Source organism: Octodon degus, unplaced genomic scaffold (genome assembly GCF_000260255.1).
Source record: "Octodon degus isolate 3935 unplaced genomic scaffold, OctDeg1.0 scaffold00147, whole genome shotgun sequence".
In the NCBI taxonomy this organism is placed as follows: Eukaryota; Metazoa; Chordata; class Mammalia; order Rodentia; family Octodontidae; genus Octodon; species Octodon degus.
The window spans coordinates 3095018-3106582 of record NW_004524723.1 but is presented as its reverse complement, the minus strand read 5'-3'; the positions used below and the strand labels follow the sequence as shown (position 1 = coordinate 3106582).

Here is an 11565-nt window from a genome sequence, read left to right as displayed (position 1 = left end):
TCCTGGTATTAGAAACTTTAAAAAGTGTATTTCCATTTTCTGTTGACTTTAAAAAAAACAACAGAGGTTTGTACCTATGTTGTTTATTTATTATTTCTTGCCTATATTCTTGTGATATGAGAAACTACTTTGGCAGTAACAATACACAATGTACTAACCATTGTTACTCTCCTAAAATCTTGTGTTGAGATTTTGTAAATAAATAAATAAAAATAAATTAAAAAAAAAAAAGTCTACTAACGGCTGTTCTGTTACACATCCAGTTAGGTTAGGTCACATCTGTAATTGCTTTAAGTCAGACCAGCTGTAGAAGGGGTGGAGCAGACATTATGGCAACAACTGAAGGAGAAACATGTGCTCCACTAGAGGAAAACCCACCACGGACACTGATGTCACCCTCCACATGCAGTTCTAGTGGTTTCCGGCTCATTCTGTTCTCTCTCACTTTGAAAAGAGGTCCCTACAATTTTTTTCTGAGTCCTGCATCCCCTCTGTTAGTGCAACACGATGCTGGCATCTGTGTGTGTGTGCTTGTGCATGTGTACATATACCCAAGGCCTGGCAGCTGAGCTCTCTGGACAAAGCTCCACACCAAACTCCCTTGGGAGGACTTGGTTATTTCTCACACTAAAGAATTCAGCACAACAAAATTTGTCCATCCAAGAGCTGATAATTTCACATTAAGAAGGATGTGTACACCAGGCTGTCTATTAGACATCAAGGTCCACATACATTTTTGCATTTCGTTTCCTCTGCAACAGGGCCAAATACTAGTCATTTCATCTATTAACATGTGTTCCAACCTCAATCTTCTTGGAATGTTCCTAGCAATCACTTGCCAGCCCTTCAGGGGAGGTAAAAGTCAATACCTACACTTGGTATTGCATTGCACAATTCACATGAAATCTACCACAAACTTCTACTAGAAGATAACACCAAAAATGCAAGCCTGGAGCTACTGCACTGGAGCCTGGCTAGACACTGAATCTGGTGAAAGGCTACAAGGGTTATGAAGAGCCTGTCTTGCTGGGCAAAGTCCCACAAAAACATAACCATGTGGGTTTGAAGCCAGGAAAAGTAGCTGGCCTAAAAGGTAACAGCATGGAGATGGGCATCTAAGGAAAAAGCAAAATGTTTTTCCTACTCTCTCGTCTTACACACTACTCAACACAACAAAGCTGACACCAGGAGGGTGACAGGTACCTCCCCCAACCAAAGAAATTCTCCATCATATAGCTAGGTAGCATGTAATGCAATTCAGTTCTGATGATGTCTATCTAAGATAATGTCAGATTCTCCAGGTTAAAATCTCAATCCCACAGGACCCCAGCCATGCCAGTTACAAGCAAGACTGCCACCCATACTTCCCACCAAGCAGCTGTGAATCAGGTTCCCAAGGTGCCCTCATTGCGGTCCATTCATGTACTAGGATGGGCTCAAAGGATGCAGCTGAACACCTTCCTGGTGTTTACTGGTACATTAATCATGGATATAAGGGATAAAGACAAACACTTGCCAGGACAGAGGCCCAGAGCCAGGCATGCAGAAGGAGAGCAGTTTCCATGTCCACTCCAGATATGCCACCTTCTAGGAACTCCATTGTTCAACATTCCCAAAGTTTTTTGATATTTTAATGGAGGATTCATCCTATGGGCATGACTGATTAAATTCTACCTACTGGTGATCAACTCAACCTTCAGCCCCTTCTGTCCTAGGAGGTTAGTGGTGGAGCCTGAGTTCCAATTCTTGAATCATGCTATGGCCTTTCTGTGACCAGCCTCCCTCCTCAAGCTATGCAGGGGCTTACTGAGACACCTCGCTAAAACCAAAGATGCCCCCATCCATCAGGAAACACAGTGGTCTTAGGAGCTCAGTGTTAGGAACCAGAGTGAAAGAATTAATATCAGGACCCAGATTCTCTAGCTGCCCCTAACTACCAGGTTTACAGGAGCTTTCTGTCAAGAATCGGGCAGAGATCAATATGTATCTTCTTATTACTGCACAATACTCTAGAGGACCAATTAGACTATTCTGAATACACTGAAGCTTCACATTTATTTTCAAACTGAACTGGAAAGGGGGAAGAAGAAATTGTCAAAGGTTACAACTTTGGGACTTACGGAAATGTTCAATATACTGATGGAAGTAATGGTTTCACAGGTGTAGACGTGCCAAAACTTACCAAACTGTGAAATTTAAATCTATATGTTGTGCATTCACACTGCAATAAAGTTAAAAAAAATTCCAATGAATTTGAATATTGTTAACAGTATTCCTAGAAATTCCTAGAAAATTACAAAGTTGAGTTTTCAGTGTTCATTTGTAAGCTGTATGCTTTATTCCATAATGTTTTCTACAGAAGTCAGTTTAACTCATAGAGTAAAACAATAGCACAAGGTCCCCATGTTTCCTGGGTGTTTCATCCCAGGTTCCTGATGCAGCTGTGGCCCAGAAAGATCACTTCACCACCAATCTCCATGACAGAAAGAGCCCCCAACCCCTCTCTTGCCATTGCTTCTTGCCCAGTGGCCCCAGATCCCAGGATTTCCTTTAAGGAAATAAATGTATATACAATGAATCCTGTTCAGGGCCAATGCCACAAATCCCAGAGAAAAAGCACCACTGAACATTTCTAAGATCCTCCAGGGGCCCAGTAACCATGCCTAATGCTTAGGCTTTGGCATTCCCATGCATGAGCATAGACACAGCAGACATGAAATGCTGATGAGCAGAGAACTTTCGGGGTTCCTGGCAGACAGCCCCAGCCAGCTTCTGGAACAGCTCATCAGGATGTCCAAAGTCTGCCAGGTCTCTACTAGGAGCTGGAAATGCAGAAGTGGTTCCTCCCTAGGCACCCAGACAGAGGCCTTCAAACAACCACAGATCCAGGCTTGGCTGTGCCTCACCTGTGTTCTCAGAAAGGCCCTGACTCAGCAGGAGCAACCTGCTGTTGCCCTTTCCCAGGTCTCTATCCTAGAGGGAGGGTGAGGAGCATAGGGGTGGGCACTGCAGCCTGATGTCCACTGTTTGAGACTCAAGAGGCTCTCAGTGAGAAGCAACCCATGGAAAGAGGGCACACAGGCAGGTATTGGATCTACACACTCGCTTTCCAAGCCCTGCCCACTGTGCTAGTTTTCTCTGTGGCATCAGCAGGATGGAGAGCAACTGTTCTCCCTCTTTCTGAAATGCAAACCAAATTACTGTGGGATCAGAAAACCAAGACAGTGTAATAAGTTTACTTGGAAATCCTGTCTCAGCAGGTTCTGGGGCAATGTGAGATCTGATAGGGATTTGAAAGTCAGAGATAGAAGACACTGGCCTATAGGGAGAGTGGCAGAAGTCCGAAGGGTCTCTAAGCAGAAAATTTGAGGTGGAAAGAAATGCCAGCATTTGTGAGAAAAGAGGCACTAACCACAGCCAAAGACATGGGAAAGGTTAGAAGAAAGGAAGGGCAAATCCCCTTTGCCCTCAGATGATTTCAGAAACCCTCCCTGCTGTCCCTGTGCTACCTCAGGATCCCGAGTGCACAGTCTGAGCTCAGAGCTGACAGCACTGGCCTGTGGCTAGGGTGCTGCTTCAAGCTCCTAGTCTAGCAGAACAATAACTGTCATCAAACAGGGGCACTGCTGAGACGACTGACAGGTCTTTCACTGCCAGAGAACAAGGTAATTTTTCTCAAGACATGTGATTATCCTGCCCTTTGGGGGTGTGGTGGGGTTCTGGACTCTGAGTCCACACTGGGAGAGGGCTCTGGGGCGTACACTTCCCAGACACAGACTAGTGCTTGGGTGCCCTGAGGGACTGCAGGCCCAAGGCAAGTATTTCTTGACTATTATGAACTGGGAGGAGGAGGTGGGAATAAGAAAGGTTTTAGAAACGATTCTTTGGCTGATTAATTTGGGGTGTGGAAATGAAGCCTAAATCAGGTCTACAAGGCTCAGTCTTACATTAGAGCCAAGTTCTCGCAATGGGCTACAAGAGCACATAATTTCACAGGCCCACTCAGATCTCTGGAGGGACTGTCACAGTCAGCCCAAGTGTGTGGGTAAACCCCCAGTTTATTGGCTCTTCTCAAGTCCCTCTCTCCAGTGTGAGTCCACAGCTCTCAGCTGTGCACCACGGGACTGAAGGTTTTCCCTCGCTGCAAGGCAGGAGAGGTTGGATGTGGGTGCAGGTGCAGACCTCCGCTTCCAGAGCACGCAGCTGAGGTGGCGATGACCTGCTGCCTCACACCTCACACAGGGAAGGAATGCCATGCAGGGCCTGCTGGGGAGTGCAGAGCACTAGCACCGATGCAGGGTGTAGGACCAGCTGAGGACAGGTGATATGGCAGAGGACAGGGAAGAGGGATGCATTAGGCATGGGTGTGGGGGCAAGGAGTCCAACTCAGGAGGGCAGGGGGCAGAGGAAATGCCAGGAGATGGTGCAATACCCACTGGAACCCACATCAGGCCCAACGGCCGTGGCAGAGGACAGCAGCAGGTAGTGGTGTGGGGCAAAGTAAATGACTTACACTGTACGCATTTATAATCAGCTGAATGATGTTTTTGGAGTCTCCATGTAAAATCTCCACTGTGGTTCCAGGTATCAGGGCTGTAAAGTTCTTAAAGAAAAAAAAAAAAAAAAGACAAGAATTAAGTCATCTGCCTTCCATTCCTTCAGCATCATCACTATGCAAATGACTCGGACAGGGAGCACCCAATTCTTAGTTTTGCTTCTCCTGTGCACGACAAAGGGCAGAGGACACTCAAGGGAGGCAAGCTGCAGCAACCTGCCCTGCGGCAGTCTTGGAGGCCACTCCCTGCTGGCCCAGAGGAGACTACTCTCTAACAGTCTGGCCTGAGCTCAGCCTGCCTTTCCTGCTTCTCTTCTGGTTGTTTCCTGGTCTCCTTGGAGGCCCTGTTGTCCACACAGTTACAGAGGCAACTTGCTCTGGGGTCCCCAGTATGTGCTCTTTTCTCAACAGGGAGCTGAAAGAAACCCCCCAGGACCTCTCATTACCTGGGTGAGGCCCCAGACAAAGTGGCAGCCTGCCCTCTTCTGCTTGTGCCAGCTCCTGGCACATCCCCACAGCAGGGACCAAAGCCCCCTACACTCAACCTTCAGAGAGCTCGAGGGCCTCCCTCCCTTGAGCCCAGGGATGTAGTTCTGAGAAAGCGCAGTTGAGGCCTAGAAGGATCTCTTCCCTCTTGAAACATCTGGAAGCTCAGATGTATGTGCACTGAATCCCTCTAAAAACATGGTTTATAAATGGAGATGCTGTGATGTTCCACCAGGCAAAAGGAAAACAGCCACCTTCGCCTGGTGTAGCCTATCTAACTCCAGCAGGAGGTCCTCCAGGAGCACCAAGCACTCAGGCAGGCGGCTGCAGTGTTTCCATCAATGATAATACCAGATTTTGTAAGAGGTCTCACAGAGCCCTTCCCCCCTCGAAGGACGGACGGCACAGGTTTTGCTCTCCTGGTAGAGCTCGGGGTCCTGAGCTTAGTATGGGACTCGCCTGTAACTACAGGAAAGAGGGTGCTGATAGTGCTGGTCTAAGGGATAAGGTGGGAAAAGCCCCAGCAGATGGAACAGACCCACACAGACTACTCTGTTCACTCAAGACCTTCTTCGGGGAATACCTGACCAGACCAGCCCTCATCTACCACAGGGAACGCATAGAGTACTACGTTAGTGACAGAGGCTGACTCAATTTCCTGAGGCTTTTTTTTTTGTTATGTAATTCAGGATGGCCTTGAACTCACTATGTAACTCAGGTCAGCACTGAGGCACTAAACTCACAGTGATTCTCCTGCCTCAGCCTCCCAAGTGCTACTGTTACAGGTATGCTCCAACAGGCCTGGCTCTGCACTTTGTATGTGTGTGTGTGTGGTATTGAGGATTGAATACAGGGCTTCTATAACTAAGCTACACCCCTAACCCTTTTAACTTTTGAGATAGTCACTGAGCTGCCCAGGCTGGGCTCAAACTTGAGACCCTCCTGCCTCAGTCTCGGTGCTATTATTACAGGCCTATACCACCACACCTGGCTCCTTTCTACACATTTTCATTTTGTATTTTCCTTCTCTCTTAGTGTCCTTCTGTGTATTTTGATTTCATTCTCTAAAAGTAAAAATTAGTATTATTTTCAAGGTTTTTCTCATAATCAAATTAAATGCAATATGTTTAATTCCCTGTGAAACTATTCATGGCTATGTGAATACTTAAGCATTTCCTTAGTACTGTAGTTGTCCACTAGATCAAGACAGCGCTACAGTGCACCACCCCTTTGACTCTGCCCCCTAGAATTGGACTGTGAATACTCCTAGCCCCCACTCCATTCCAAGCCACTGGCTTTAGGGTCAATGTGGCCGCTAGGATTGGCTCCCAGCCCCACTCCTCCCCTCCCTCCAAGCATACCTTGTACAGCATATAGTGGTTCTTCGTCACAGCAAAGATCAAGTTGATGTTGTTCTCTGCCAACTTCTCTCCAAGCAAGGCAAGGGATGGGTAGTCCTAGGGCCAGGGCAGAAATCAAGGCTGAGCCGCTCTGACAGGCAGAGGGGCCAGTAGCACCTGCTCCCACCCACACTCTGCTGCTTGGTGCTGGCCACAGAGAAGCACCTTTTCCAGGTGGCCCAAAAAGCCTCTCTGCAACAAGCCCTCGGTGTGTCCTAACTGAGGGATGGTGCAGGGGACATCACCATGAAGAGGGCCCTTGGGTGCCCACCAAACCCCAAGTGGGATGTGAAGATCAGCGCACTTCTGTGTCTCATCTGTGTCCATCCTTTCAGCAAGGATGGCAACCCAGGGAGCCTAACAGCCACCTGATCCCTGTGGCCTTCAGCACGTGTTATCTTCCCTACAGATTCTCTTCTCTTTATGCCCTACAGCTGTCAACCCACCATCCTGATCATGGAAGAGCAGGCTGCTGATCTCTGTACTAAAGGTCAGTCCCCAGGGGAGAGGTACAGGGGAAGGGGCTGGTGGAGAGGCAGCAGAGCAGGGCCTTAAGGCTTTCAAGGGCTGCTGACACTCGGGTGGATGCCGTAGATCCAAGTTCTTTCCCAGTCCATAGCCAAAGTTTGGAAGCTTGGGTCTGGTTACCTGTTAAAATCAGAAAATGGCCTTGGCCAGCAAAGACAGCAGGAAAGAACTCCTCTCTGGCCAGATCCCAGCATGGGCTCAGGAAAGAGGAAGGTCCAGAATTCAAAAAAAAAGTCTGCATAGCAGCAGTCTGGCAAAGATCTTGACCACAGTGGGGCTAGGAATAGGCAGGTGTTCATAGTACTGGTCTAGGAGTACATGCTTGAAAAGCTGTATAAGTCTTTTCAAATTAAGTCATCCCAGTCATAGACTATCAGGAGTAGTGGGTCCTTGAGGCCTCCCATTCCACACAGGCCACCTGCTGTCCACTTCTGATGTGACACGGAGCCTTCTAGAGTAAGCTAGTCTTGTCCTGCAACGCCTCCCCTCAGTATGACTCTGCTGGAGAACACATCCCCCATAAAGTCTCTCCTACCTCCCCCAGTCCCGATTCCCTACAGAGACACTCTTATTCAGGTACAATGGCAGACAGACACACCCACTACAGACATCCCTGAGACATGCTAAATTAACAAGGAGCGCAGAAACCCACTTGGAGAAGCCAGGATAATGAATGAAACTTAATCCCAAGGACAAACAGGAAGTTCAAGGAGTCCCGAGGCCCAGAAGATTTGGGAGGCAGGTGAGCCCCAGACCCCAGGCCCTGGCCCAGGAGATGTATGAACCACTCGCCTCACCATCTGGTCAGATGCGGTGTACTCATTGGCATCACTCAGGTGGCACTGGCCATCGTGTGGCTGCACTAGGCCACCCAGCTTCCCATCGAGAGCAATGTGGGGCACATCGTCCGTTGTGAGCACCAGCAAGTGCAGGGCATCCTTGCGCCAGCCGATCTTCTCCTGGAGGACAGAGGGTGATGGGTACAACCTTCCTGCCCAGGCCTGCCACGGGCATCAGACAAGACCCTGCCTACCTCTGGGGCCACAGGCCAGTGTCACCCTGCTCCTCACCCTGTCCCTGGGGGCCCATCATTGTAGAAGTGCACAGAAGACCTGCCTGACTGGGGACATCTGGCACACAGAGGCAAATCTCCAAGCCTCTACCCCATGTCCCTACCCTTAGACTCCCGAGTCCCTCTGGATGCTTCCCTATTGGCATGCCTACTCTTCTCTCCCAGAGTAACGTGGAAGATGGGGATAGGCTCGGACTCCCCAGCTGCTGGGCTTGTCTGGGACAATGGTTAAGTGAATGCATCAAAGCTGCCCCATTAGACATGAATCACTCAATAACCAAGAGATGCAATAACCAGCCTCTGCCGAGCTGGTAAGGGTGGCCCTCTCTCCAGGCGGGTGCAATCCACTCCAATTGTTAACAGAACCACTCAGATCAACTCCTCTCTCCTCCTGCTACAATACATGGATTTATTACCTTCATTCAGTCTGAAGCCCAGTGAAGTACAATCTCTTCTACCCCTACCCCTACCCCTCTCTCACATTCAGCCTCCATGGCCCCAATGTTACAGAAAAGAACTCTCAATCATTAGATTCAGGAGCAGCTCACTTTGACATGGAGCAAAAACCTTGGCATATGTGAATACTTCCAAAGCTGGAAGGCATCTGAAGGAGTTGGCGGTAAGGGGAACACAGGAAAGGTTCATTCGGCTCTCAGACTAGGGCACGTGTGTGCTCTGAACTGTACAAGGTGGTGGGATTCCCAGATCTTGCAGGGAAACAGGACAAGAATGGAGGACATCCCATCTTGCTATTCACAGGGATGCAAAAACAGTCCGAAGAGCCATGTTGTCTTACTTGCTCTGGCAGTAGAGTAGAAAGAAAAATACCATAACAAGTCAGAGCAACACAAAGGAACAACATGGGAGCTTGGAAAGAAGCCAGGAGACTGAAAGCTAGGAGAGCCACTCAGGGCGGGGACCACCACCTTTTGGGGCACCACATCCACCCAATAAACAACTACTCATCTCCTTGCATCCCCAAGGCCCCAGGTAAGGCATGGTACGAAAAAAAACCCTCAGGGGCCAGGGAAATAGCTCGATGGTCTAAGTGCCTGCCTGGCAAGCGCAAGGACCCGGGTTTGATCCCTGGTACTGCATAATTTGCCAGCATGTCATGCCAGCCCCAAAACCAGGCATGGTGACACATGCCTGTAATCCCAGAGCTGGAGAGGCTGAGACAGGAGGATCACTATGAGTCTGAGCTGTGCAGTGAGACCCTATACCAAATAAATAAAGAAATAAATCTTTAAAAAAATACCTCGGGGGTGCTTATAGTCAAACAGCAGCAACCGCTGCAGCTGGGATACACGATAGGCACATTTTAGGATCCAGATTTCCCCTACAGCTAAGCCAGAACAGAACTCTCCGGATGCACAAGCTGAGACTGTGGTTCCTCTTCTCAGGACCAGAGGAGCTCACGGGTAGCTCTCAGGTTTCTGATAATTCTGTCTTGACCTTGTGTTCTTCTCTTGCAAACATCTACTGAGATGTCCCCATACATAGTGCTCTGCATGTATATCCTGATAAAAGGCTAAAAACTTTAAAATAAATAGAGTCACCCATCATAAGCCATGGAGTGAGCAGGAGTGGGTGAGAGGCTTGGAAGACACAGTAGCCAAGAGAGGGTAAGTCAGTAAGTGTTAGGGACGGCTGTGCTAACACCGTCCCAGGAATATAGAAGACCAACTTTTCACAGTGTATGAAGAATCTTGAGGAAAACTGAGAGACCTAAATAAATGGACAGGTACATCATTTGCATGACTGCAAGAGCCCATGGTGTTATAATGTTATTTCCCCACAAACCTAACTTACAGATTTGACATGTGAAAATAAAGAGGAAAATGACTATGAAAGCAATGTGGAAAGAGCATTTCAAACTGGAGTCAGGAGGTTCCGAGGGGGCAGGAGGCATGCAGGGCTCCAGTCGCTGCCTAGGACGCCTCCTTCCTTCGACCTGCAGGCACTTGCCTGGACCTAACCACCTGAATGATCAGACAGCTATGCTGTACCCAGGGGGTCAAGGCATACATACAGAGGTGGGCTTCTGACTGTGGACATGTCCACTCTGTTCAGACATCTCCATATCTATCCCCACCAATTCCCTGCTTCTCAACATTCAGGAGCCCAGTGACAGTAACAGTGAGCCATTTAGAGACCGAGTGCCAACCCAAAGCCTGTTTACTTACTGCAAAGTACCAACACTCAATTAAACCTGCACACTGAGGTTTCAGTTTAGGAAAAACAACTCATACATTAACATCTTTTGTCTTAGAAGAAAGGCCACAGATTTGCCACCACTACCTATAAGCCCCTACTAATCCTCGTTTCCTGGAATGCTGACTGAGAGCTATCTGGACCTGTCTCCCAAATGGCAATTCCTAAACCCCCAAACAAGAACTTTTTCAGTTTTGTAGCATCTGAGTTTGGATTGACTGTCATATGATCAAAAGCCTGTTGTACTTTTTTTTTTTTTTTTTTTTTTTTTTTTTTTGAGAAAATGACAAGCTCACTGTAAAATTTATATGCATTTATATGTAATGGAGACTTGCCAAACAATCTTGGAAAAAAAGATCAAAGTTGGAGGACCCATAATCTATAGCCAAAACTTCTCACAAAACTACAAGAATCAAGACAGTGTAGTACCGACAAAAGAACTGACACAGAGCACAAAGAGACAGGATGCTGGGGCTACAAATCGGTCCACACACATGTATTTAATTTGGTAGAGGATACTGGAAAACTAGACATTCATATACAAAAAACAAGGCACAGACCATAACTCATATATATTAAAATTAACTCAAAGTAGATCACAGGCTTAAATGAAACAGGAGAAAACATGTGACTTTAGTACAGGCAAAGACTTAATTAGATAATCCACTGCATAACAACACTGATGAATTTATCTTATCAAAAGAAAGTCTTTTTTTTTTTTTTTTTTTTTAAACAATACTGCTAGGCACAGACAAGGCACAGATTGGGAGACAATATTTTTAAGCAATCTAATAAAAGCTAGGGAAATAGCTCAGTGGCATAAGCATCTGCCTGGCAAGCACAAGGTCCCAAGTTTAATCCCTGGTTCCAAGGAAAAAAAAACTCAAAAAAGGGCCATCAAGATAGCTTAGCAGACTAAGTGCCTGCTTAGGCAAAGCACAGAAACCAAGATTTGATCCCCAGCCCCCTGAGCCTGTTACCTAGACCAGGCACAGTGACACATCTGTAATCTCAGCTCTGGGGAGGTTGAAAACAGAATAATCACTACAGGTCTGAGCTGCATAGTGAGACTCTGTACCAAATACATAAACAACAACAACAACAAATCTCATAAAGGATTTACATACACATCAGAACATCTGAAGAACTCTCCGAGGTCAATCAGAAAATGAACAACTGTCTTTTACTCTGAGTACTGATGAATATTTTTATATGTAAACATTTGTGAGGGGCCAGGGAGATGGCTCAGTGGAATAAGTGCTTCCCTGGCAAGTGCAAGGGCCTGAGTTCAATCCCCAGTTCCGCAAAAA

General features: G+C 47.3%; 1 protein-coding gene across 2 annotated transcripts in view; it reads right to left on the bottom strand.

Moving 5' to 3' along the window:
- Window positions 1-11565, bottom strand: part of Itgb5 (integrin subunit beta 5) — a 127581-nt gene that overhangs the window by 42709 nt on the left and 73307 nt on the right. For both annotated transcript variants that reach the window (XM_012517149.2, XM_023702174.1), the window contains exons 6-8: window positions 7767-7928; window positions 6403-6498; window positions 4514-4603 (exon numbers count right to left, since the gene is read on the bottom strand). In XM_012517149.2, the coding sequence (XP_012372603.2) occupies window positions 4514-4603; window positions 6403-6498; window positions 7767-7928 (348 nt within the window). The remainder of the gene's footprint in view (window positions 1-4513; window positions 4604-6402; window positions 6499-7766; window positions 7929-11565) is intronic.